At 43.0% G+C, this 27,018-nt stretch overlaps 1 protein-coding gene across 4 annotated transcripts in view; it reads right to left on the bottom strand.

Moving 5' to 3' along the window:
* SYNRG (synergin gamma) overlaps positions 1-27,018 on the bottom strand; it is a 324,950-nt gene that overhangs the window by 183,981 nt on the left and 113,951 nt on the right. For 2 of the 4 annotated variants that reach the window (XM_073575612.1, XM_073575614.1), the window contains exons 7-10: positions 5,963-6,043; positions 1,716-1,912; positions 997-1,230; positions 151-272 (exon numbers count right to left, since the gene is read on the bottom strand). In XM_073575612.1, the coding sequence (XP_073431713.1) occupies positions 151-272; positions 997-1,230; positions 1,716-1,912; positions 5,963-6,043 (634 nt within the window). Of the gene's footprint in view, positions 1-150; positions 273-996; positions 1,231-1,715; positions 1,913-5,962; positions 6,044-7,041; positions 7,133-27,018 lie in introns of those variants that run through there. The other 2 variants (XM_073575615.1, XM_073575613.1) reach the window with 2 other exon arrangements.

Below are 27,018 nucleotides of genomic sequence, written 5' to 3'. Positions count from 1 at the left end.
ACATAAATTTTAAAAAATTAATTCATGTCTCGATCGTTTCCAAAAGACACATAACCACTTTAGGTACAAACGATTAGGTGTAGTGCTGTAGACACTTCAAAATTATATTAACAATGGAACTAGCAATAATTTAAAACAATGATTTCTTACCTGCTATAAGAAGACGTGGATTTTTCACTATTACTCTGGAAATCAGAGAACGAATCGTCAATGGATCCAGATTTTGAAGCATCTTGAAAGTCTTGGAAATCATCATCATCAGTTTTAAAAACCTATATAAAGCAACAATAAAGACACTGGTGAGATAGCTCCTTTTAGAACTCACGATCAACATCCCAGGCGTTTGCTTTATTTGAAGTATTTTATCAATACTGTCCAATTCTCAAAAGTTCGTTTCCACCCACAGCTGTAAGGCTATGTGCACACGTTGCGGATTCTGCTGCGGATCCGCAGCAGATTTGGCCCTGCAGACCCGCAGCGGTTTCCACAGCGGTGTACAGTACCATGTTAGCCTATGCAAAACAAAAACAGCTGTGCAGATGCTGCGGATTTTTCCGCGGATTACAATCCGCAGCATGTCAATTGTTTGTGCGGAATCCGCAGCAGTTTCACATCTTATCCTTATGAGGTGTGAAACCGCAGGGCAAAACTGCTGGCTAATCCGCAGATAAACCGCAGGACTCAATCCGCAGCGTGTGCACATAGACTTAGAGGCAAATGATAGATGACTGAATAAAACAGACATTTAATGCCACGAGAGATGTAGGCTCAGCTCCTGAGCCAGAATCAAAGACAGGGAGCTTTCCAATACCGGTAAGTGGTTAACAGTTCTGTAACTGAACCCTGAATTTTCTGAAGAATTGACTATTGTATAAGACTCTAGAACTCCTGTTTTTAATGAATAAACCTTAGATTAATTATTTTGAAAACAGTTTCTTGCTTAAGTTTTAATTCTTACATTCCATAAGTGAGACCAAAAGTAACACTGGTGCCTACCGATTGAGTGAATGATGATGGCATGAAAGCGTGCTGTGCGGAATCGCCTAGCGCAGATGACGTACTCTTCATTGTAACTGCTGGCTGACCAACTTCAAGAGGCTTAGTCACAGAAAGCCTTGATGGGGTAACATGTAGTTGATCCACTGCAGTTGGAAAACTACTTAAAGTTGGTATAGGTGCAGATGTAAACTGATTCAGTACATCCATATTCATGGCACAGTCTCCTCTCTGCTTTACAAAAATAAATAAAGTCAAAATTAAAGATCATGTCTATTAAATCTGATTAAAGAGTTTGTCTATTTTTAATGTATTTTTTGTATGTTATTCAGCATAAGGAAAAAATAAAATCTGATTTACTCCCTCTTCAAAGGTGTAGCGATTCCTCTGGGTCCATAGACATCACAAGTCATTGAGCCCAGTGACTGGTTTAGGGGTGAAGTGAGCTGAAGTTGGACCTTTGGGGGCCGAGAAACTGATTTTATTTTTCCTCAGTGCTCATTAATGTGCACTAAAATATTGCAAATGGAGAACACTTATAAGGTGTTCTCAACCCTATATATAATGCAATTGATATGTTATCTGATGATTGTTTATTAACATTTCAACCAGAGCACCAGGTCTCCCACAACGATTTATGAAATAATGTCCTGGAAGACTTCAAATGGCACCCATGAACTACCTCAGTAGTTGCTAGCATTTAGAAGACCCCGAGTTACCTGTGTAATGCCAATTATAGCAAGGACAATATAGAGTTCTTCTTTAGTAAGTTTCCCAGGAGTTGTTTTATTTGCCATTGCCCAAATCTGCCCTAAAGTTTCTCGAGGAAGGCCAGAGGATAGGAGAATTGGATACAACTTGGCTGTGTCTATTCCTGATGTGGAAAGTGTTGACTCCAAAATACTTCTGTAAAGATCTATAGGAATACAAAATAAATTGATAGATAGCAAATAAAGCTATTTTTTTCATGTAAAAAAAAAAAGCTGGAAATGTGACTAAAACAATGGTTCCTTTGACGTTTCTTTGAGAGGAGTCTCAAATGTGACAACACAAGTCCATCACCGAGGAGCCAGGGTGTCTCCTCTGGGGGCAGTGATGCAAGAAACTAGTGAGTGCAGGAAAAGAGTGCAGCCTCAGCCTCCTGTTACGTCATCTTTGAGACATCTCTCAAACAATACGTCAAAGGAAGAACAGTATAAAAAAAAAAAACACAACACATTTAGAGACTAGATAGATAGGGAGACGTGTAGGGCACTGAGTAATAAAACAAATTACAATAGCGGTTAGGGGTCTAAGGATAGAAAATATATTTTAGGTGTCGGACAACTCCTTAATTTTTATAGTACAAACACTAAGGGTTTTTTTGGTTTTTGAATTATTAAACAGGTAAGATATATATCTTTGTACCATGTTAGCCAGTGGATCAGTGTTTCTCAACTCCAGTCCTCAAGACCCACCAACAGGTCATGTTTTCAGGATTTCCTTAGTATTGCACAGGTGATGGAATTAATGCTTGAGCAGGTGTTGAAATCACCGGTGCAATGCTAAGGATATCCTGAAAACTTGACCTGTTGGTGAGTCTTGAGGACTGGAGTTGAGAAACACTGCAGTAGATAGAAGAATATTTAAAATTGAGAGTCCTCAGTGGTCGATACCTTTTAGGCTAAGTGCACACGGTGGGGATCCTCCCGCGGATTTTAAGAAATCCGCAGGTCAAATGACCTGCATTTTTCCTGCGGATTTCTTCCTTTTTTTTGCGGTTTTACTGCGGTTTTTGTGCGGTTTTCCCCCTGTGGATTTGGAGAATCACGTGCAGTTCTGCTGCAGTTCTGCAGGGCCAAATCTGCTGCAGAACTGCACAGAATCTGCACCGTGTGCACCAGGGCTGTGGAGTCGGTAAGCCAAACCTGCGACTCCGACTCCGACTCCTCAATTTCCCTTACACCGACTCCAACTCCGACTCCACGACTCCGACTCCGACACATATTGCTTATATTTAAGTGAAAAATTTATTGTAGTACAATGTGAACCTCAGACATTTAATCATTTTTATGATCCAATAATCAAGATATTTAGATAGAACAGAATATATATTGGTGTACTACCCGGTTTTCATTCTTTTTGGTACAGATACGATATGGATAGACAGATATGGATAAATGGATATATAGATAGAGCAGATTTCTAATCTGCTTTTGCTATTGAAAACATTATCTATGAGCTCAAAAACCTTTCAGGTGATGCAGTTTTTTTAAAAAGATGATCAGCTTTTGCAGCTGAAAAATGTATCCTCAAAAAACACAGGAAATATGCTGTGTGTGAATGTAGCCTTAGATCAGGAATATAACAGCCATTTATAGGACATTTCATAACTTTCCCAAACTCCTATGAAAAAATATTCAGCACATCCTGCATTGAACTACTGTACCCAATTTATTATATATTTTAGGAGTCGGAGTCGGTCCATTTTATACCGACTCCAACTCCGACTCCACCAAAATGAGCACCGACTCCGACTCCACGACTCCGACTCCACAGCCCTGGTGTGCACAGGGCCTTATTGGCTAACTGAAAAGATGGTAACAAATTGCAAGCTTTCGAGACTACTCAGGTCTCTTCATCGGGCTGGACTAATACAAAATCTGAAGTCACATATTTATACACAAGACAGCACAGAAATAACGCAATAGATAAGACAAGTGATGTGAAGCAGAATTGTCATTGTGGGAGAGGGATAAACAAATATTGGAACAGTTCATAGATAAGGAGTCTGGATGTTTTATTGCCCTCTGAAGGGGTCTAGTTCTGTGTTGTGATGACCTCAGAAGGTCTGAAGAGCAAATTCCTTAATTGATGTAAAAAGACATAAATCCATGCGACACATTCATTCCTGCACTGAATGTGTCGAAAGTTTTCATAAATTTGTACTCCAAGATAATTATTCTCTCTCTCTCTGAGACTTGGTTACCTTTTATTTCAAGTAATTTAATGTCCATCATGTTATGACCAGGGATACAAAAATGTTTTGCCAAAGGTAGATCCATTCTTTTTTTTCTTATTGTGTGACAATGAGAATTCATCCTTGTTCTCAGTTTTTGCCCTGTCTCCCCCACATACAGACCCCCAGTTGGACATTTAGTACAAATAATTAAGTACACCACATTACATGTGATGCAGCTGAAAGTACCTGGGATCTTGTAGTCCTGATGAGACTTGGGGATCTTTATCTTGTCTGTGGTCATTATAAATGGACAGGTTTAACATTTTTTCTGGTTGCAAGGAAAGGTTCCTGCAGCTGTTGGAGAGGACAAGAGCTTCTGACAATGATGGAGAGCTTCTGACAATGATGCTTCTTACATTTGGGGGCTGCCTAAAATACAGCAGTGGGGGGTCTGGAAATATGGATTGTAATCTGGCATCTTTTTGCAGTAAAGGTTGTAGCCATCACATACAATCGTATATGTTCCAACCCCATGAATAGAGACAAACACCTTGGTTGCTTCAGAAAGACCTTTTTGAATCAGGGCTACCATCCAAGAACAATTGAAAACCAAATTACAAAAGTCACCAGAATATCAAGGAATCACCTGCTACATTACGAAGCTAAAGATGAAAATAACCGGGTGCCTCTAGTGGTCACCTACAATCCAAATCTGGAGGTGCTAAGGGGAGCTGCACGGAAATTACAACCTTTACTGCAAAAAGATGCCAGATTACAATACATATTTCCAGACCCCCCACTGCTTTATTTTAGGCAGCCCCCAAATTTAAGCAGCATAATTGTCAGAAGCTCCCTGTCCTCTCCAACAGCTGCAGGAACCTTTCATTGCAACCAGAAAAAATGTAAAACCTGTCCATTTATAATGATCACGGACAAGATAAAGATCCCCAACTCACATCAGGACTACAAGATCCCAGGTACGTTCAGCTGCATCACATCTAATGTGGTCTACTTAATTATTTGTACTAAATGTCCAACTGGGGGTCTGTATGTGGGGGAGACAGGGCAAAAACTGAGATCAAGGATGAATTCTCATTGTCACACAATAAGAGAAAAAAGAATGGATCTACCTGTGGCAAAATATTTTTGTATCCCTGGTCACAACATGATGGACATTAAATTACTTGCATTAAAAGGTAACTTCAAGTCTCAGAGAGAGAGAAGAATCTTGGAGTACAAATTTATGAAAACTTTCGACCCATTCAGTGCAGGAATAAATGTGTTGCATGGATTTATGTCGTTTTACATCAATTGAGGAATTTGCTCTTCAGACCTTCTGGGGTCATCACAACACAGAACTAGACCCCATCATATGGCAATAAAACTTTCAGGCTCCTTATCTATGAACTGCTCCAGTATTTATGTTTAACCCTCTCCCATAATTCTGCTTCACATCACTTGTCTTATCTATTATGTTATTTCTGTGCTGTCTTGTGTATAAAAATGTGTTTCTTCAGATGTTGTATTAGTCTAGCCTGATGAAGAGACCTGAGTAGTTTTGAAAGCTTGAAATTTGTTACCATCTTTTCAGTTAGCCATTAAAAGGTATCAACCACTGAGGACTCTCAATTCTAAATATTCTTAAATTATTAAAGGGATTGTCCAGGCTTATGATTTTCACTATTTGTCAATTGGGGACTAACACCAACCATCCCCACTTAGCTGATTTAAGATGTGGGTGCAGCTGAGCAGAAAATAACACAGTAGTGGTTGTTGCTCTAAACTACAACTCTGCTCCCCGCTAATGGGATACTGAAGAACGATAACAAGAATAGGTCAGCAATATCCTAAGCCTGGAAAATCTCTTTGAAGTCAATTGGTTACTGCACAAAGAACTAATGGAAATATGCTAATTTGTCAACAACCTTTAAAAAAAGAGGAAATCATTTTAGGATTCAAGAGGTAGCAAAGAGAAAAGATAATTTTTATATTAAAAAAAGAAATGGATTATAAAAATGGAAATACCTGGTACAAGACTGTCATTGTAGATCCAAGAAGGCAGCATTGGCTCAATGGCTTCTGGTTTTGGAAACATTGTAACATTAACTAATTAAATGAGAAAAATAAAACATGCACAATTAGCTTTTATTTATATACAGCAGATTTTGCTAAAGAAATTTCAACAAATGCTTCATTCTTCTGTTAAGAAGTTTGGGGGACACCTGATGAGATTGTGTGGGACACATACAGTGAAGGAAATAATTTGATCCCTTGCTGATTTTGTAAGTTTGCCCAATGACAAAGACATGAACAGTCTATAATTTTAAGGGTAGGTTAATTTTAACATTGAAAAATAGAATATCAAAAATAAAATCCAGAAAAATCACATTGTATAAATTATATAAATTTATTTGCATTTTGCAGTGAGAAATAAGTATTTGATCCCCCACCAACCATTAAGAGTACTGGCTCCTACAGACCAGTTAGACGCTCCTAATCAACTCATTACCTGCATTAAAGACAGCCGTCTTACATAGTCACCTTTATAAAAGACTCCAGTCCACGGACTCAGTCAGTCAGACTCTAACCTCTACAACATGGGCAAGACCAAAAGAGCTTTCTAAGCATGTCAGGGACAAGATCATAGACCTGCGCAAAGCTGGAATGGGCTACAAAACCATACGTATGACACTGGGTGAGGAGACAAATGTTGATGCAATAGTAAGAAAATGGAAGACATACAAAATGACTGTCAATCAACATCGATCTGGGGCACTATGCAAAATCTCACCTCGTAGGGTATCCTTGATCATGAGGAATGTGAGAGATCAGCCAAAAACTACATGGGGGAACTTGTTAATGATCTCAACCCAGTTGGAACTACAGTCACCAAGAAAACCATTAGGCTATGTGCACACGCTGCGGATTCACCTGCGGATTTTGTAAAATCCGCAGGTAAATCCGCAGGTCAAAAGACCTGTGGTTTATCTGCGGATTAGCATGTGATTTGGCCATGCGGTTTAACACCTCTACAATGGAGAATTGCCAGAGAATATGGGAAGCAAGATGTGCCACAGTCCGCGCTGCTGAATCCACAAAATCACCTGGGATGCAAGATGTTGTAACAAAGTACTTCTTTATTCCTTCCTACGCGTTTCGTCGCCCTTCCTGGCACCTTCCTCAGGGATATTACACCAGCCATAGGAGCAGGGAATTTATAGCCCCTTCCATTAGCAATTATGGGTGTGTTCTGTTTACATATGATGTCATAATGGTCATCACTGGGGGAGGGGCCAGCATTTTTGGCACAATTTCACACAAATAACATAATAAAACAAGAAAATCCTTCAAAATACTTGCTAAAATGTACATAAAAATCCTACCAGTAAAATGATATAAAGACCTTCATAAAAATTGCAGCGGAAACATTGCCAAAGTATCCAGACTGTCAATGCAAAAACAAAAAATTTTTTTAAAAACATTATCTCCCGACTTTCAGGGTAGTAGAACCCATGTGTTTACTGGTTTCAGTGTTTTCTCTTGTGACTTATGTTGAGCGCCACCGTCCTGCTGGTATCAGTGCCTTTGGAACATAGGTTCTATGAACTATTTTTTCACAAAACTATCCCATTAAATATGTGATACTATGGTTTGTTAAAAAATTATTATAAAAAATTGCAATGAACAATTTTCTTTATTTTTGTTTTGTAGGAGGGAATCAAGGAGCGATGGCACTATTAAATAAACTTCATAAAATGGATTATTTCTAAAATTAACTGCTTTTAAAAAACTTTTATTTTTATTTTCATTTTTATTTTTATTATTTATTATCAATAAAGAATTATCTAAAAATTACTATTATATAATCGTATTATTAAAAATGGCCTGAAAAAAGTATCTATCATCTTCCATGTAGTTATGGTCACTATTTTATATATTAATTGTGGTGGTGTCACCCATGAAACGTGTGTCTGTTGGTCTAGCACACCTGGGTTCTAGTCCCCAGGAAAGTCACAGGTCTCCATGCAGGCATAAATGACATAGTACAAAAGACAATCAGGAAAAATTATAAATTGTTGTGAGCTTATGCATATTAAATTAAGGAATTGTGACATTCTAGATAGGATACCAACTTTGATATATATTTAAACAAAATAAATGTGTCATTAGGTGTATGTGAGACATTAAGTGTTTAGATATACCCGTGCGATCAAGAAAGTAGTCCGACGAAAAAATAAATAAAAAGATAAAATGAAAAAATAAAGTGAGGTTTGCTTAAGTGTGTGACATAAGGATGCAGGAATTCCTCCTACTATGGTGCGCCTTTCTTACCCACTCAGGATGTGACCAAGAGAGGGGGGGAGTTGGGGGATTATAATTTATATTAGTTCTGAAATTATGTTTAGCCCTCTCGGTTTTAATGTGTCCAGTTTAAACATCCAATATTTTTCACGTTTTTTGAGCAGCTCGAATCTGTTGGGTATATTCACTGCTATATGATCGATCGGGGTTATCTTGATTGCTGTTGCATCTCTGTTATGATACGTGTCATAATGGAATGATACTCCATGTGCTCTATACCCACTCTTTATATTTGAACGATGTTTGTTTAGCCGCTCATGAAGTGGTCTGATAGTTGTGCCAACATACTGCATGCCACATGGACACTCAAGTAGGTAAATTACAAACTCTGTAGAGCAATTCATGTCATGTTTGATGGTAAAGGATTCATTCGTTGATGCGGATTTAAAGCTGCTTGTCTGTTGGATGCTCCGACAACAAAGGCATCTATTTTTTCTACATTTTGATATCTTTTTCTGCAGTACTTTGGCATAATTCGTGGTTGTCTTCTGTTTGAGCCTACTAGGAGCTATTATCCCTTTAATGTTTGGCGCCCTGCGGAAAGTAATTCCTGGTCTATCAGGTACAATGGATTTTAATATTGGATCACTTAGAAGTAAGTGCCAGTGTGTATGAAGGCATTTTTTGATTGACTTGTGACAATTATTATAAGTCGTTATAAAATTAAATGCTTTGTTCTTCTCTGTCCCTTTTCTGTCTTTCTGTATAAGGAGGGTTTCTTGCGGGATTTCTCCACTGTGCTTTTGTGTGCTGGATATCAATTTTTTTGGGTATCCTTTCTCTAGGAATCTTTTTCTGAGTATTTCAGATTGAGAAGCGTAGTCATCCTTGGAAGTGCAATTCTTCTTTATCCTTCTTAATTGATTGGCCGGTATATTACGCAGCCATTTTGTGTAATGTCCACTCCTGAAGTCAATATATGAATTCCTGTCCGTAGGCTTAAAGTATGTTTTTGTATGTATCCTTGTGCCATCAGAGAAAATTGTTAGGTCCAGGAAATTGATGCTTTATTCATCTATTGTTCGTTCAAAATTTATCCCCCAGTGGTTATTAATTATGTCACTGAAAAACTCCTCCATGTCGCCAACTTCCGTGTCCCAGATCAGGAATAAGTCATCAATAAACCTTTTATATAAAACCAAGCCATTCTTGTATTTGTTTCCATATATATGTATGTCTTCAAAAAGACCCATAAAAAGATTAGCGTACGAGCAAGCTGTTTTCGAACCCATAGCTGTACCATACTTTTGATGGTACATGTCACCATCAAAGGTGAAAAAGTTATTGTTTAATATGAAATTTAGGCCATTCAGAATGAAGTTGATGTTCCTTATATCCAATTGTATGTCTCTTTTTAGATAGTATTCAATACAGAGTAATCCTATTTCATGACCTATATTCGTGTACAATGATGTAACATCCATGGTGACAAATCTATCTGATTTTTTCCATGTGATTCCTCCCAAAATCCTGATCATATCCGTAGAATCCTTAATATAGCTTTCTAATTTCACCACGTATTTCTGTAAATTTCTATCAATATAGGTGGCAAGGTTACTTGTCAGGGAATCAATTCCTGAAATTATTGGTCGCCCAGTGGGATTGTCCAAGCTTTTATGAATCTTGGGCAAGTGGTATAGGAATGGAAAGGGGGGTTGCCTTTTTATTAGAAACTTCTTTAAGTCCTTATTGATTATCCCCTGTTGGAATGCCATGTTTATTTTTTGATTGTGTATTTTTGTTAATGTGGGGTACGGGTTATTTTTTACTTTCTCATAGTATTTAGTGTCCGACAATAATCTTAATGCTTCTTCTTTATATCTTTTTCATAGAACCTATGTTCCAAAGGCACTGATACCAGCAGGACGGTGGCGCTCAACATAAGTCACAAGAGAAAACAATGAAACCAGTAAACACATGGGTTCTACTACCCTGAAAGTCGGGAGAAAATATTTTTAAAAAAAATTTTTTGTTTTTGCATTGACAGTCTGGATACTTTGGCAATGTTTCCGCTGCAATTTTTATGAAGGTCTTTATATCATTTTACTGGTAGGATTTTTATGTACACTTTAGCAAGTATTTTGAAGGATTTTCTTGTTTTATTATGTTATTTGTGTGAAATTGTGCCAAAAATGCTGGCCCCTCCCCCAGTGATGACCATTATCACATCATATGTAAACAGAACACACCCATAATTGCTAATGGAAGGGGCTATAAATTCCCTGCTCCTATGGCTGGTGTAATATCCCTGAGGAAGGTGCCAGTAAGGGCGCCGAAACGCGTAAGAAGGAATAAAGAAGTACTTTGTTACAACATCTTGCATCCCAGGTGATTTTGTGGATTCAGCAGCGCGGACTGTGGCACATCTTGCTTCCCATATTCTCTGGCAGTTTTTCCACGTTGGAATGGTCGGTGGAGGTCCTGCAGCAGCTGATACTGTGTTATGTCTTCAAGCCAGTTGTGGGTCACACAACTGGAATAGGTGAGTGGAACTGCATTACACCACTCACATCGTAGTGTCACTAGTGATAGGGCACTATTGCGCCTCTTGTTCCCCCACCCTTTTTGTATTGATACAATGGAGAATTGACATGCTGCAGATTGTAACCCGCAGCAAATCCACGCGGAAAAATCCGCAGCATGTGCACTGCGTTTTTGGTTTTAACATTGCAAATAATGGTACTGTACAACGTAGCATAAACTGCTGTGGACCCGCAGGGCCAGAAACGCTGCGGATCCGCAGCAGAATCCGCAACGTGTGCATATAGCCTTAGTACCACATTATGCCGTAAAGGTTTAAAATCCTGCAGTGCCCGCAAGGTCCCCCTGCTCAAGAAGGCACATGTACAGGCCCATCTGAAGCTGATTCTGTGCGTGTTTAGGAGAAAGTGCTGTAGTCAGATGAGACAAAAATTGAGTGCTTTGGCATTAACTCAACTCGCCGTGTTTGGAGGAAGAAAAATGCTGCCTATGTCCCAAACAACACCATCCCCACTGTCAAGCATGGAGGTGAAAACATTATGTTTTGGGGGTATTTCTCTGCCAAGAGCAGGACTACATCACCGCATCAATGGAAGAATGGATGGAGCCATAGACCGTTAAATCTTGATTGACAACCTTCTTCCCTCCGCCAGGACATAAAAAATGGGTCATGGCTGGGTCTTCTAGCAAGACAATGACCCAAAACATACAGCCAAAGCAACATAGTGCCTCAAGAAGAAGCACATTAAGGTTATGGGGTTGCCTAGCCAGTTGAAACTCCAAGTTGCCTAGCGACAGCCTCAAAACCTTAATGATTTAGTGATTATGTGCAAAGAGGAGTGGACCAAAATTCCTCCTGAAATGTGTGCAGACATCATCAACTGCAAAAAAAAGTGACTAATGTGCTTGCCAGCAAGGGTTTTGCCACCAAGTATTAAGTCTTGTTTGCAGAGGGATCAAATACCTATTTCTCACTGCAAAATGCAAATAAATTTATATAGTTTATACAATGCGATTTTCTGGATTTTATTTTTGATATTCTCTAAATGTTAAAATTAACCTACCCTTAAATTATAGACTGTTCATGTCTTTGTCAGTGGGCAAATTTACAACATGGATGTGGATATCGTGCACTGCCGATTGTAGAATCAAGAATATCCAATACACATCATGTGAGACACAGTGCCCTTAAAGGGGTTGTCCGGTCTAAAATGACAAGTCTGCAGTCATTCTCTGTGACTGTATGCTCGTGAACCCTCCCAGCGTGCACACACTGCGAGTGGTGAGGATTTGCGGTGCTCTCACGACTGCAAGTATGCAATATGCATACTCTCATTCATAACCCAACTGGATTGTTTCTAGTCTCACACCCTCATACTTTGTGGTAGGACTGTGATGTGGCATCAGAGTTTCCATAGTGGGGGGGTTCATGTAGGACAATCATACTGTGCTGGTGAAGGAGTTCACCATCTGGGTAACATACTGTGTTTGGGGCGTACTTTTGTAAGCATCATACTTCATGGAGGCCATGAATGGGGTATTTAAGTACATGCGATTACTTAGGGACGTCAACAGGAGCAAAATGACTGTCATGTCTGAAATGACTTTGCAAGGGCTGCAAAGTCATGCCAAATGCTCTATGACCAAGCCAAACATTATTAATTATTTTGGAGGGAGGGAAAGGGGGGGCCCAATTAGAACTTCTGTTATGGGGTCCCATGATTTCTATGTACGCCCCTGAAAAGGGGATAACATTCTGATTGCTGAGCCTGACTGACATGGCCCCCAATGTTCTTGAGAACCTGGACTCTGAAGAACCCCGGCTTAATGGAGCACAGGTCTATCATGCGCACTTCTGCTCAATTCATTATAATGAAAGTGCCAATAATTAGCTGAGAGCAGCGTTCAACCTCCAACATTCCCATCCAGAGTAAATGAAGTGACTGTTCACACAATCAATCGACTACTGTTCCCTTTAGCTGGAGCGCCCTAGCGATCGAAACGTTATCCCATACCCCAAGGACTGGAAAGAACTTTCAGACTTCAGAACACCTTTTTAATAGCAAAAATTCTTAATAGTAAATATTGAAATGATGCAGGCTATGTGATTCAGATGTCTCTTTGCATAAATTAGTTAAAACATACTGTATTTTTAAGACTATAAGACACACTTTTTTCCTCCAAAAATGTGGAGCAAAATGGGGGGTGCGCCTTATAGTCCAGATGTACCGGCTCTGGCTGTGGTGGGAAGGAGAGGGAGGGGCATCAGCGGAGAAGTGGGTCACAGAGGCAGGAGCCAGTTGCTGCTGCTGCTAACTCCTGAGCCAGCTGCACAGAGAAATAATTATTTACTGCATTCCATGCCCATGGTTGTGGAGGGCAATGAATATTCTTTTCTCTTTAATATCATCTTGGTATGACTGGCCCCTAACCCTGGTCCTCGTATGCATGGCTCCATCCTTGTGATTGGCCCCAACCCCCATCCTGGTATGAATAGTCCCATCAGAAAACATTTAAAAAAACATACCATTACGCTTACCTTCCCGGCGCTCCCTCGCTGCTTCTTGTTCAGGTGCCAGCAGCTGCTTTATGCTTGTAAGACGTGCATGGCAGAGACGTCATGCGCTGCTTGCAAGCCGAAAGGCAGCAGAATACTCACTGCTCTGCTACTCTGGGCATGGAGAGAGGTGAATATTCATTTATCTTAAGTAGTGGCACTCATGACCGCCCAGCAACTGCAGGAAGGTTCCGGCTGACACTGTGCGCTACTGAAGGGCAATGAATACTCACTGCTCGACGTGCAGAGCAGTGAGTATTCCGGAAGCTGCCCTTCGGCTTGCAAGCAGCGGATGATGTCCCTGCTATGCGCTTCTTACAAGCATAAAACAGCACCTGGCATCAGAACAAGATGCTGCGAGTGAGCGTCGGGAAGGCAAGTGTAATTTTTTTTTTTTATGTTTTCTGATGGGGCCATGCGTACCAGGATGGGGGTGTGGACCAATCATAAGGATGGGGCCATGCATACCAGGACCGGGATGGGGGCCAATCATACCAGAATACGGTCATTCCATATCAAATGATCCAAATATGAATATTTTTTTTCACTGATGTCTTTAGATTTTTTTAATTTTTTTTTTCTGAAGTACAACTTTAGTTAATTACAAACTAAAAGTTTTGAATTTTTTTCTTTATCAATTAATTTTTTTACAGACTTCTAAAGTTTGAAAAAGCACAAATTTTGGCCTGGTATGTCTTTACATTTTTTATCATACCTCGGACTAGAATTACGATAAAGAGGTGGGAAAGGCATCATTTTTCTAAGAATGGTAACGGCTTTCATTTGATATGTCACAAGACTGTTTCTTTATATTTTGTTTTGGAGAAACTTTATTCAAAATTTTGATGCGCAATTGTGAAAAAACGTATGTTTTAAAACTGAAAAAAATGCATGTGTGTTACTTGTGTTCTTGTTTATATTTGTACAGGGATTCAACTTGGGACCAATCAAATTTATATTTTTTTTAAGCCTTGAATCATCTGATTTTATGTTCGTGAGTTTCTTCCTTTTTTCTTTTCAAATTACAAGTTATTGAATTCAACATTTATATGCAACAATAAAGAATCACAAAAATACCGTAAGTGCCAGAATAAATACATCTTAATCATCACACAACTTGCTCAGCATTTTCAACTTGAATGCATTGAACAAAAAGAAAAAAGGTGATCATATCCTCAAGTGTGATTTTCTAAATACAGTCTCATCCTAAAAAACAAGATTAAAAGAACCAATATTTTTACCACCTATTTATACATGTAACAATTTTTTTTCTATTATACCACTAAACATGTCATTTATAAAGTGTTTAAGAATAGTTCAGTAGTTAAATCCTGGTTCAATAAAATATGAACTAATCAAACAATAGTAGGTTTTTAAACTGGCCTTTTAGCATCACTTTCTCCCTTCTAGTGGGTGAAATGTAATCTTGTCCATAAGCGCTTACTAGCAATGGCCATTTCCTTTTGTGTCAAAGAGTATGTACGGCCTGTCATGGTGTTCGGCTCCACCCGAGTTAATATCTGATTTTTGTTAACTTTTAATAATGTCTGTTTATTTTTGGATATACAACGGATGGCACTGGACCAGAAGGATGCAAAAATGTCACTTCTACTTCATCATTTTCACAATCTTTGGAGAGTACAGTAGCCAGCCACCAGCACCAATCATATTCACAGGTCACATAACCAGTTATGTCATAAATTGCCAGTCTTGTGCCGCCTTTTACCACTTCATGGACTTCACTGTCTTCGCTGAATGAAAAAATCCTTGTTTTTATTTCTGTTTCACTACATGGAATGAAAGTGTGGTATTGCCGAGTCCCTTTGATGGGTTCTGCTTCCTGTAACCAATGTTTTAACAAACTCTCCTCCTCTTCATAGTCCTGGTTTGTACAATACATGAACTGGATGTTAAAAAAATTTTTATCGCTCCATTTAAAAAGTTGCATGGGTGTGAAGATTTGATCTTAATATGGCCACTGAAGGCTAGCTCGAGCTGCTAGGCGTTTCACGGTGCCTTCTAAACCATCACATACACCTTTGCCATGAGCAGTGGCAAAAATCGTAGTTACTTACCGTTAACGGTATTTCTCTGAGCCCATGACGGCACCACAGAGAGAGGGGATCCGCCACACGGGGACAGGAAACCTACAGACAATAAAGGCGGTACCTCTCTCCTGCATCAGTTGTTTTACAGAGCATTTAACGGAACTTTGGCCTATAACATGAACAACTTTAAGAAAAAGAACATTTCTATAATCATTAAACTGCGTAGAAGAGACACCACGTGACCATTTGGCTAAACTGTATTTACAATAAGTGTGCACCCGACGCGTGTAGGGAGGGAATATACGGGTGCCGTCATGGGCTCAGAGAAATACCATTAACGGTAAGTAACTACGATTTTCTCTTTCCCCCATGATGGCACCACGGAGAGAATTGCAGAGACTATCTATTAGGGGGGACCACTGCCTCCAGCACCCTTCTACCAAAGGTTAGATCTGAGAAGGTGGCTAGGTCCAGCCGATAGTGGTTAAAGAAAGTTGAAGGAGAGGACCAAGTAGCGGCTCTACATATCTGCTCAATGGAGACGCCTGCTCTCTCTGCCCAGGAAGTTGATATCGCTCTTGTGGAGTAGGCTGTTATTCTGTCTGGGACGTTCGTCCCCTGCGATGAGTATGACAAGGTGATGGAGTCTCTTATCCACCTCGCCAGCGTGTTCTTTGATGCCTTCCGCCCTTTTCTTGGCCCCTGGAAGCACACAAAAAGAGACCTATCCTTTCTACACTCCCTGGTGGCCTCTAGGTATTCAATTAGGCATCTCCTAACATCTAATGTATGTAATACCTCTTCTCCCGCTTTTGGGATTGGGGCAAAATGAAGGGAAGGAGATTTCCTAGGTTCTGTGGAATCGGGATGCTACCTTCGGCAGGTAGGCTGGGTCTGTCCTAAGTACCACCCTATCCTCTAGGATCTGAGTAAACGGAGGGAAGGCTGACAGGGCTTGGAAATCACTGATTCTGCGAGCCGATGTCAGGGCCACCAAGAGGGAGGTCTTGAGCGATATCAGTTTTAGAGGGGCCTCTTGTAATGGTTCAAAGGGAGGCTTGGACAGGGTTGAGAGAACCAAGTTTAGGTCCCAGGGAGGAGTATTTAGGGAAGTTATTGGCCTGGATCTACCGGCTGCTTTGATGAACCTGGCCACCCATCGGATCCCTGCCAAGTTATAGTTGTAAAGGGACCCTAGGGCCGCCACCTTATCTTTCAATGTACTGGTAGCTAAGCCTTGCTCTTAGCCCTTCTGCAGGAACTCTAAGATCTTTGATAGAGGTACCACCACCCCTGCGCTGGTATTTGATACTGAGAGGAACTTCCTCCAGATCCTCCCGTACAGTCTGGTGGTTACTGGTTTCCTACACCGTAGGAGAGTGGACACTAAATTTTTGGAGAAGTCTCTGCTGCTCAACAGAGCCCTTTCAAATTCCAGGCCGTCATATGTAGGTTCTCCACCTGAGGGTGTAGTACTGGACCCTGCGAGAGCAAGTTCGGAATATCCGGGAGGACCCAAGGGTCAGAGATGGACATTCTCCTCAACCATGAGAACCACGTCCTTCTCGGCCAGGAGGGGGCTATTAATATTACCCTTGCCTTGTCCTCCCGAATCTTCCTCAGAACTGATGGAATTAGGGCTATTGGCGGAAACGCATAGGCAAGGGGGAAGTGCTAGGGAATCATAAGGGCGTCCAGGGCTACCGGGTTCCCGGAGGGATCTATGGAGCAGGTGGTTTCCACCTTCCGGTTTGTACTGTTGGCAAATAGATCTATGCTGGGTTTTCCCCATAGTGTCGTGATCGGAGTAAAAATTCCCTGGTTTAACTCCCACTCCCCCTGTCTTAGCTGTGTGCGACTTAGGAAGTCTGCCATCACGTTGTCTGTTCCTTTTATGTGTAGTGCCGTCAGTGAGCCTAGATTTCCCTCTGCCCACTGGAAAATTGATTTTGTCACTTCCCTTAGGGCATGGGATCTTGTCCTCCCCTGATGGTTCAAGTAGGCTACTACTGCGCGGTTGTCCGAAAATACCCTTACGTGGTGGAACTTGAGGGAGTTCAGAAAATACAGGGCGAGTTTTACCGCTAACAGCTCCTTTATAATTGAGGAGGCTCTTTCTTTGCCCCTCGTCCAAACCCTTTGTGCTACCTGGTTGTCCAAGTGGGCTCCCCACCCCCTGGGGCTTGCGTCTGTGGTAAGGACTCGAGATATCGACAATACCCAAGGGACTCCCCGGGCTAGGTTGGATGGTTCCGCCCACCACTCCAGTGAGTGGGCTGTTTCGGGTGTAATGCCTAACCGCCCTTCTAAATCTCCGTGAAGAGAAACCTCTGCGGCTAGTATCTCCCACTGGAGATCCCTTGTATGGCCTTGGGCCCACCGTACAGCCAGGATGCAGGCTGTCATTGAGCCGAGCAGTGACATAGCTTTCCTTAGTGTTGTCAGTGTATGAATTTTCACGACTGTCGCTATCTGCTTCATGTGCATAATTTTCCCTTCTGGGAGGCGACACTCTTGTCCTAGCGAGTCTATAGTGATGCCCAGGTACTCTTGTACTTGGCTCGGGGTCGTCCGGGACTTTGGCAGATTTAGCAGCCAGCCTAGATTGGTTAGTGTTTCTATAGACCTGATCAGCTGATCCCTGCAGTGAGAAGGGGAGTTCCCTATCACTAGAAAGTCGTCTAGGTATGGAACTATAAGTACATCCTGCTCCCTTAAATGTGCCATGACTTCCGCTATGATTTTTGTGAAAACTCTTGGAGCGATGGCCAGCCCGAATGGGAAAGCCTTGAACTGGTAGTGCCTTATTTCTCCTTTTATAGTAACTGCTATACTGAGATACTGGCGATAGTCCGTGTGTATGGGGACGTGATAGTATGCATCTTTTAAGTCGAGTACTGTCATAAAGCAGGCTGGAAGCAGCATTTTTACTGTGGATTTTATTGTTTCCATCTTGAATGGATGGATTATCAGACACTTGTTTAATCTTTTCAGGTTTATTATCATCCTGAATGTCCCATCTGACTTCCTCCTCAGGAAGATAGAGGAATAGAAGCCTTCTCCTTTTTCCTGGCGGGGGACCTCTTGTAGCACTGATTTCTCCACCAGGTTCTGAAGTTATTGTTGGACTGCTTCTTCCTCTTCCGCTGTCTTTGCGGGGTCACTACAAAAGAGGGTTTGGGTTAATTTGAGGCCGGTTTTATCATGTTTAGGATCCAGGAACTGTTTGATATTTTTTCCCAGGCTGGGAAGAAGTGGCCCAATCTTCCTCCTACCTGGGAGACACCTTCATTGGGGTTGTTTCTTGTCCGCTGGTTTCCCGAACATGAACCCTTTCCCTTTTCCTCTCCTGTCCTCCCACTTATCCTGGGGGTTTCTAGGCGGTTTTCTCTGGATAAATTTCCTGCTCTGAAAACATTTGAAGGGGAAATTGGACTGGTTGGGGAAGGATTTCTTTTTATCCCCTGCTTGGTCAAGGATGTCGTCCAACGTGGGGCCAAACAGGAATTCGCCTTCACAGGGAATAGAGCAGAGTTTAGATTTTGTCTGCAGGTCCCCCGTCCAGTATTTGAGCCAGAGTGCTCTCCTTGCCGCATTTGAGAATGAAGCTGCCCTGGCTGCCAGTCGGATTGAATCCACAGATGCGTCTGCCAGAAAGGCCGCCACTTCTCTCATCAATGGGACGGAGTAAAAAATCGCGCCTCTTGGAGTTTTGTTTTTCAGATGGCTCTCCAATTGATCTAGCCACACCATCAAGGCTCTAGCCGTGCATGTGGCGGCTATGGCGGGTTTCAGTCCTCCGGCTGCCTCCCAGGAACCTTTTAGGAATGTTTCCGCTTTTTTGTCCATGGGGTCCTTTAATGTTCCCATGTCTTCAAACGGCACGTCAAATTTTTTTGATGCTTTCGCTATAGCTACATCCACTTTTGGCGCTTTTTCCCAATAAGAGCAGCTTGGGTCTTCAAACGGATATTTCCTTTTTGGAGTCAGGAGGCCCTTTTCTTCCGGCCTTTTCCATTCTTTCTGAATTAGTGCTTGTATTTTCTCGTTCATAGGGAATGACCTTCTCTTCTTTTGTTCCAACCCGCTGAACATGGTGTCTTGGATAGTTCTTTTGGGCCTGGTGTCTACCAGCCCCATAGTCGTTCTAATTGCTTTTACTAAGCTATCTGTTTACTCAATGGGGAAACAGCTGCGACCCCCTTCTTCGGAGGATGAGGAGTCGGATACTGAACTTTCCAAGTTTGCTGATGATGAAGGTTCGCTCTCCCTGTCGCTGAGGTCTGACTCGGGGTCTCTGGTCTTAACTTTCCTATGCTTTTTGCTTCCTCTCTGAAGGGTTTTAACGGTGTTTTCTACCTGGTGTTTGATTAGGTCCCTCAGATCGGAGGCGAACCTTGGAGATTCTTTACAAATCGTGTGGTCAATGCAGGCTTGGCAGAGCTTTTTCCCCCACCCTGTGGGAAGCTCTTCTTTACAGAGTGGGCAAATCTTATGGTTAACCTTCTGCGTGCACTTCTTTCCCTAAAAGAGAGGGACCCTAGGTATAGTCTGTACATTCACGTAGTCCACTTACCCACCAAGCCAAAGGATACCGGATCTGAAGGGACCACCGGGTCTGCCGAAGCCTTGTCTTTTGGGGCCACTGCCCCACTGGGCTCCTTGCTGCGACGGGACTCCGAGCGGCTGCTGCTTCTGTGTCGCTGCGGCTGGTCCTTGGGATCCTTCTTCCGGCATTGCGGCTGTTGCGGCGACTGCCGCGGTTGCCTCTGGCGCCCTGTATATACTCTCGGCGTCCCCCTCCCCCCCGGTCCCTACCGAATGGGGGGGTGCACTTTTTTTTTTCCCCTTGCCTGGGTGTGCACCGCCACTGCATCTTTCCCCGGCATTCCGGGGCTCCCAGAGATGCATTGCGCGCCCGGCGTCTGACGTCACTAGGCTCCGCCCCCCGTGTGCGCACTCTGAGATCCTTCCCAGAGATGCTTAGTGGCGATGGTGACGTCCGCAGGCCCCTGCACGCCGCCGCTCCCAGCGTTGCAGCGGCCCCACTCCACCGGGGCTTCCAGCGCCCGCTGACGCCGCTGTCCCTGGAGCACTTTTCCCCCCCTCCTGGGGACTCCTAGGTGAGGCGGTCTTCGGCAACACTTATGCCACCTCACCCCCCTCCACACACCCTGGAGGCCTGCTGACCTTCCAGCGGTGGTGCCTCAGGTCACCACCCCAGCCGGGACAGGGAACCTCCGCTGTCGCTTCTCCAGACTGGTCGGCCCCGGCATCCAACGACGACTGGTGAGTCCATAGGTTCCCTGTGGGGACAGGAAACCAACTGATGTGGGAGACAGGTACCACCTTTTTGTCTGTAGGTTTCCTGTCCCCGTGGGGCGGATCCCCTCTCTCCGTGGTGCCGTCATGGGGGAAAGAGAAAAAGTGCCATTCAGCTTCCACTCCAAAATCTTTCTTGTGATGGCATACATTTATAAAGTTTTTCCTGTTTTTATACTGTGCAGGAGAGACATCCAAGAAGTAATAGACCTTGCTCAAACTTGGTAGGATGTCCGTTTTTATCACTGAAATCTATTTTTTTGGAACAAATGAACAGCTATTGAATCATGAAGTAAGCACTCACTACACTTTTGTACTTTATTTCTCCATGCTCATTATAATAGATCGCAAAAGGGTGCACAGTTGCTTGTTCATTGTTCCAATTAAATTACTGTGCTTCATCCTGAACAACAAAGGAACAGTTCTCTGAAAAGTCTAAGCTTATTACTGCCTAGTGTTGTTTGACTACTACAATCACCTCAAAGAAAGCATCAGACAGTTGGCGAGCAATAAATGAGTGTTTAAGGACCATCAGCTGTTCACAAAAACATTCTATAAAATGTTCTGCACTTTTACAAACAGTGTCAAAAGTACATCTGCCAACAGATATCCACTGTTTATAAGTTATATTATCTACCATAGCCTCTTCAAAATAATTTAATATTTTTTTCTTTGAGAGCCAACACTGAATGACATTTTTTGCAAAGATTAACAACTCCAACTCTTTTCTGGACACAATATTTGAGACAGACATACTTTGTAATCGCCAAGGATGGACTCGCCAATCTGAATATCTTTCAGCTTACCCCCCCTTCAATCATGAGCTTAGTCTTCTGGTGTGTTTTACATACGCATAACTGAGTGTGTACCACTACCACCAGCCAGGACACAATTCTCCGGTCGCAGTTCAGCAAATTTTGAAAATCCTATTTTGGCAAAAGTGGAATTTTTTTTCTTTAAAAAAAATCGTAGCTACTTACCGATAACGGTATTTCTCTGATCCCATGACGGCACCACGGAGAGAGAGGGATCCGCCCTCAGGGACAGGAAACCTACAGATGAAAAAGGCGGTACCTCTCTCTCACATCAGATGGTTTACAAAGCATTACACAGAACTTCCAGCTGCAACTCAAATGGTTATAAAAATCCAAAATTAATAAAATTAAGCTTAATAGAGGCACCGCGTGGCTAAGTACTAAAGCTAATTAACTCACTCTAATGTGCACACCTGTGTGTGAAAGGGAGGGGATGTACGGGTGCCGTCATGGGATCAGAGAAATACCGTTATCGGTAAGTAACTACGATTTTCTCTTTCCCCCATGACGGCACCACGGAGAGAATTACAAAGATTGTACATCTAGGGAGGGACCACCGCCTACAGAACCCTTTTCCCAAAGGTGAGATCTGAAGAGATGGTCAAGTCTAGACGGTAATGTTTGAAAAATGTAGAGGGGGAAGACCAAGTGGCAGCTCTACATATCTGGTCTATTGAAGCGCCGGCTTTCTCCGCCCAGGATGACGCCGCTGCCCTGGTTGAATGGGCCCTTACGTCCTCCGAGATAGCCGCCCCGCAAGAGGAGTAGGATAAAGTGATGGCCTCTCTTATCCATCTCGGGCAGATTAAGCTTGCATATCACTAATGTGACGGGCAGAAGTTAAGGCTACGAGGAGGGAGGTCTTAAGGGACAATATTTTTAGGGGAGCCTCCTCTAGGGGTTTGAAGGGAGAGTTGGTCAGTGCGTTTAACACTAGGTTTAGATCCCAGGGGGGCGTGGTGCATAGGGGGATTGGCCTGGATCTACTTGAGGCTCTCATGAATCTCCTAACCCACTGATTTCTGGCTAAGTCATGGTTATACAAAGCTTCTAAGGCCGCCACCTGTACTTTCAAGGTACTGGTAGCTAACCCCTTTTCCAGCCCCCTCTGTAGGAATTCCAGAATTATGTTTATTGGGATTTCTCCCGTTGGGTCAGAACCTGATACGGACATGAATTTTTTCCATACTGTCCCCTATGCCTTAGTGGTTACTGGCTTTCTACTTTGTAGTAGCGTGGTTACCAGGTTTGACGAGAAGCCCCTATTGCTTAGTAGTTCGCTCTCAAAAGCCAAGCTGTCATGTGTAAGTCTTTTATATGGAGGTGATACACTGGTCCCTGGGATAGAAGGTCTGGAGTTTCTGGTAGAACTCAGGGGTCTTTAACGGACATTCTTCTCAGCCAGGGGAACCATATTCTCCAGGGCCAGAAAGGCGCTATTACCACTACCGTCGCTTTGTCCCCCCGTATTTTCCTCAGTACTAAGGGGATGAGAGATATTGGTGGGAAAGCGTAAGCTAGATGATATCCCAGGGTATCGTGAAGGCATCTAGAGCTACCGGGCCCCCCCGGGGATCGATCGAGCAGGTGGTTTCCAATTTCCGGTTCTGACTGTTCGCAAATAAGTATTTCTGGCCAGAGTTTCACAATCCGGTCGAAGACTAACTGGCTTAGTTCCCACTCCCCCTGTTTTAGACGTGTTCTGCTTAAGAAGTCTTCTGTTCGGTTTTCCGAACCTTTTATGTGGAGGACTGTCAGGGATTCTAGATTGTGTTCTGCTAGGAGAAAGATGGATTTTGTTACCTCCATCAGCGCTCGAGTTCTGGTGCCCCCTGGTGGTTTAGATATGCTACAACCACCCGATTGTCTGAGAAGACCCTTGTGTGTTGTGAGCAAAGTGAATCCAGAAAATGAACGAGAGCTAGCTTTACTGTCAGCAACTCCTTCATGTTTGAGGAAGCCAACTTTCTTCCCTGAGTCCAGGGCCCTTGCGCCACCTGGCTGCCATTGATGGGCACCCCACCCCCAGGGACTTGCGTCCGTAGTTAGGATCTTGTCATGATCCAGGTTGGATATGACAGGTTTTGAATAAGTAACCTTTTTTTTCCTTTGAGCTGGTTGCTTGGAGTTGGTTTTGCCCCCGGTGGCCATTGGGGTTATTACACAGTGGTGTCTTTTGTTCTAGTTTGCCCCCCCGGTGGTGGTTAGTGTTATTGCACATGATTATGAAGCAGGTGTGATTGCTGGCTCTTACCTATAAAAGAGTGTCAGGTGGTTGCAATCACAGTTGGTGATATTGGTCTTTTCCAACCATCCTTGGAGAAGGAAGGAACTTGAGAAGAGTCCCGGGCAGCTCAGTCAGAATCCTGGAGTGGCAGCTATGGTGTCAGTGTGGAGTTCTTGCAAAGCTTGGAGGAGTGGCAGCTATGGTGTCAGTGTGGAGTTCTTGCAAAGCTTGGTGGAGTGGCAGCTATGGTGTCAGCGAGGAGTTCTTGCAAAGCTTGGTGGAGTGGCAGCTATGGTGAAAGCTGCACTCAGATGCTGGACTCTGTTGCTAGAAGAGAGCTGCACTCAGATGCTGGACTCTGTTCCTGGAAAGCTGCACTCAGATGTGGGACTCTGTTGCTGGAAAGCTGCATTCAGATGCGGGACTCTGTTGCTGGAAAGCGGCATTCAGATGCGGGACTCTGTTGCTGGAAAGCGGCGCTCAGGTGGTGTATCCGGCTGCACGTTCTATTATTTAAATTTGCCCTGCTGTAGGCGGTGTATGCAGGGTCACGCGTGTCATATAAATTCGCCCTGCTGGAGGCAGTGTGTCCAGTCACACGTGATCATGACAGATCTTTGTCGCTGGTAACGCCCAAGGAACCCCGTTTGTTAGATTGGCTGGATCTGTCCACCATGTTAAGGAGTGCATTGTGTTTGGTGAGATGTCTAATTCCCTGTCTAAATTCCCGTGTAGGGAAACGTCTGCGTCTAAAATTTCCCACTGTAAGTCTCGAGTATGACTTTGTGCCCACTGTACTGCTGGCATGCAGGCTGTCATTGACCCCAATAGAGACATTATTTTTCTCAGGGTAGTGACAAAGGAAGCCATCATTTGTGACACCATTAGTGTCATCTTTTGAATCTTCGCATGCGGAAGATAAATTTTTGTTAAATTTCTGTTCGGTTGAGTCCAGTATTATCCCCAAGTACTCCTGTACCTGACTTGGTACAAGTCTGGATTTGGGCAAATTCAGCATCCATCCTAGACTCAGTGGAGATCTCATGACCATGTCCAATTGTTGTCTGCAGTGGTGAAAGGTGACGCCTACTACTAAGAGATCGTCCAGGTATGGGACAATCAGGATGTTTTGATCTCTTATGTGGGCCATTACTTCTGACATCTTTGTAAATACTCTTGGAGCAATAGCTAGCCCGAATGGGAGAGCTCTGAACTGATAATGTTTTATCTCCCCCTGGATCGTTACTGCCACCCTGAGGTATTTCCTGTGGTCTCTGTGAATAGGTACATGGTCTCTCCAGTCTAATACAGCCATGAAGCACGATGGGGGACGCATTTTTACACAAGATTTTATTGTCTCCATTTTGAAATGCTGAACTTCCAGGAACTTGTTCAGTCTTTTTAGATTTATGGTCGCCCTGTACATTCCGTCTGGCTTTCTGCAAAGGAAGAGAGGGGAGTAGAAGCCTTTGCCTCTGTCCTGGTAGGGGATTTCTTGTAATACGTCCTCCCTTAGATTCGCGATTTCTTGTTGCAGAGCCAGCTGCTCATGTGATGTCTTCTGGGGCGTTATCACAAAAGAATTGTTTGGGAGGGTATTGAATTTTAGCCTCAGACCTTCCTTTATTATGCTCAGTATCCACAAACTCGCGGATATTTTTTCCCAGACCTGAAGAAAGTAGGACAATCTTCCCCCGACCCGGGGAGCACCTTCATTGTGGCTTTTTGTTGTCGGGGGGGGTTTGTTAAACATAAAGCCATTGTTTTTATTTCTTTTATCCTCCCATCCTTCTTTGTTCCCTTTTGGGGGTCTTCGTCGCATAAATCTTCTGTTTCGAAAAGGTCGTTTATATGACTGACTAGGGAACCCGGGAAAGGATTTTTTCTTGTCCCCTGCGTTGTCCAAGATGTCGTCTAGCGTTGGGCCAAATAAAAATTCTCCCTCACACGGGATTGCGCACAATTTGGTTTTAGTCTGCAAGTCTCCCGGCCAGCATTTCAGCCATAAGGTGCGCCTTGCGGCATTTGAGAAGGAGGCTGCTCTGGCTGCCAACCTAGTCGAGTCTACGGACACATCAGCCAGGAAAGCTGCTGTTCTCTTCATTACAGAAACGGATCTTTGCATTGTTTCTCTTGGGACTTTTTCCTTTATTTGGGAATCTAAGTGATCCAGCCAGACCATTAGGGCGCGTGGCTGCTATAGCTGGCTTTAGTCCACCTACTGCCGCCTCCCAAGCATTTTTTTAAAAAGTTTCTGCTTTTTTTATCTATTGGGTCCTTCAGGGTGCCCATGTATTCGAAGGACAGGGCAAATTTTTAGAAGCTTTTGCCACAGCTACTTCTAATTTAGGCGCTTTACTCCATAAGGAGCAGGCCGGGTCGTCAAAGGGGTATTTTCTCTTGGGTGTTAGGAGGACTTTGTCTGGCTTTTTGCATTTTCGTTTAATTAGGGAGTGGATTTTCTCAGTGACCAGAAAAGCCCTCCGTTTTTTTGTTCTAGCCCACTGAACATTAAATCTTGGGTCGTTTTCTTAGGGCGTTCATCTATCAGCCCCATAGTTTTCCTCACGGCTTTTACCAGGGAGTCCGCTTCTTCAATAGGGAAGCAGCTGCGTCCCCCTTCTGAAGATGATGAAGAGGACTGGGAGGATGATGAATGACTTGAGTCAGATAGTTCACTTACTGACTCACTAACACTGGACCTCTGGAGACCTATGCCTGGATCTACGTTTTTTCTTTGAGGTTCTAACGCCCTTAAGGGCGTCTTCGACCTGGGCCCTTATCAGTGTTTTGAGGTCTGAAGCAAACCTCGGGGATTCCTCCTGGATTGTCTGTTCTATGCACGGCGCACAGAGCTTTTTCTCCCACGTAGGCGGTAGCTCCTCCGTGCATATAGCACATACCGTGTGTTTGGATTTAGCAGTGCATTTACGCCCATGAAAGAAATTAATAATCGCACATTAGCGAGCGGGCTTTCACAGAGATCACTCCCCCTCCTTGTGGAAGGAGAGATACCGTCTCGGGCGTAGGGATTATTTCCAGGGCTGTGGAGTCGGTAAGCCAAACCTGCGACTCCGACTCCACGACACCGACTCCCACATATATTGCTTATATTTAAGTGAAAAATTTATTGCAGTACAATGTGAACATCAGACATTTAATCATTTCTATGATACAATAATCAAGATATTTAGATAGAACATATCTATTTATTGGAATACAACTTTAGAACACAAAAAACTAATAAATTGTAAGTATGTAATACACTA

Source organism: Dendrobates tinctorius, unplaced genomic scaffold, assembly GCF_039654945.1.
Source record: "Dendrobates tinctorius isolate UK_male_01 unplaced genomic scaffold, ASM3965494v1 ptg000045l, whole genome shotgun sequence".
In the NCBI taxonomy this organism is placed as follows: domain Eukaryota; kingdom Metazoa; phylum Chordata; class Amphibia; order Anura; family Dendrobatidae; genus Dendrobates; species Dendrobates tinctorius.
Note: the sequence above shows the minus strand (reverse complement) of the source record. Positions and strands in the feature narration are given on the sequence as shown.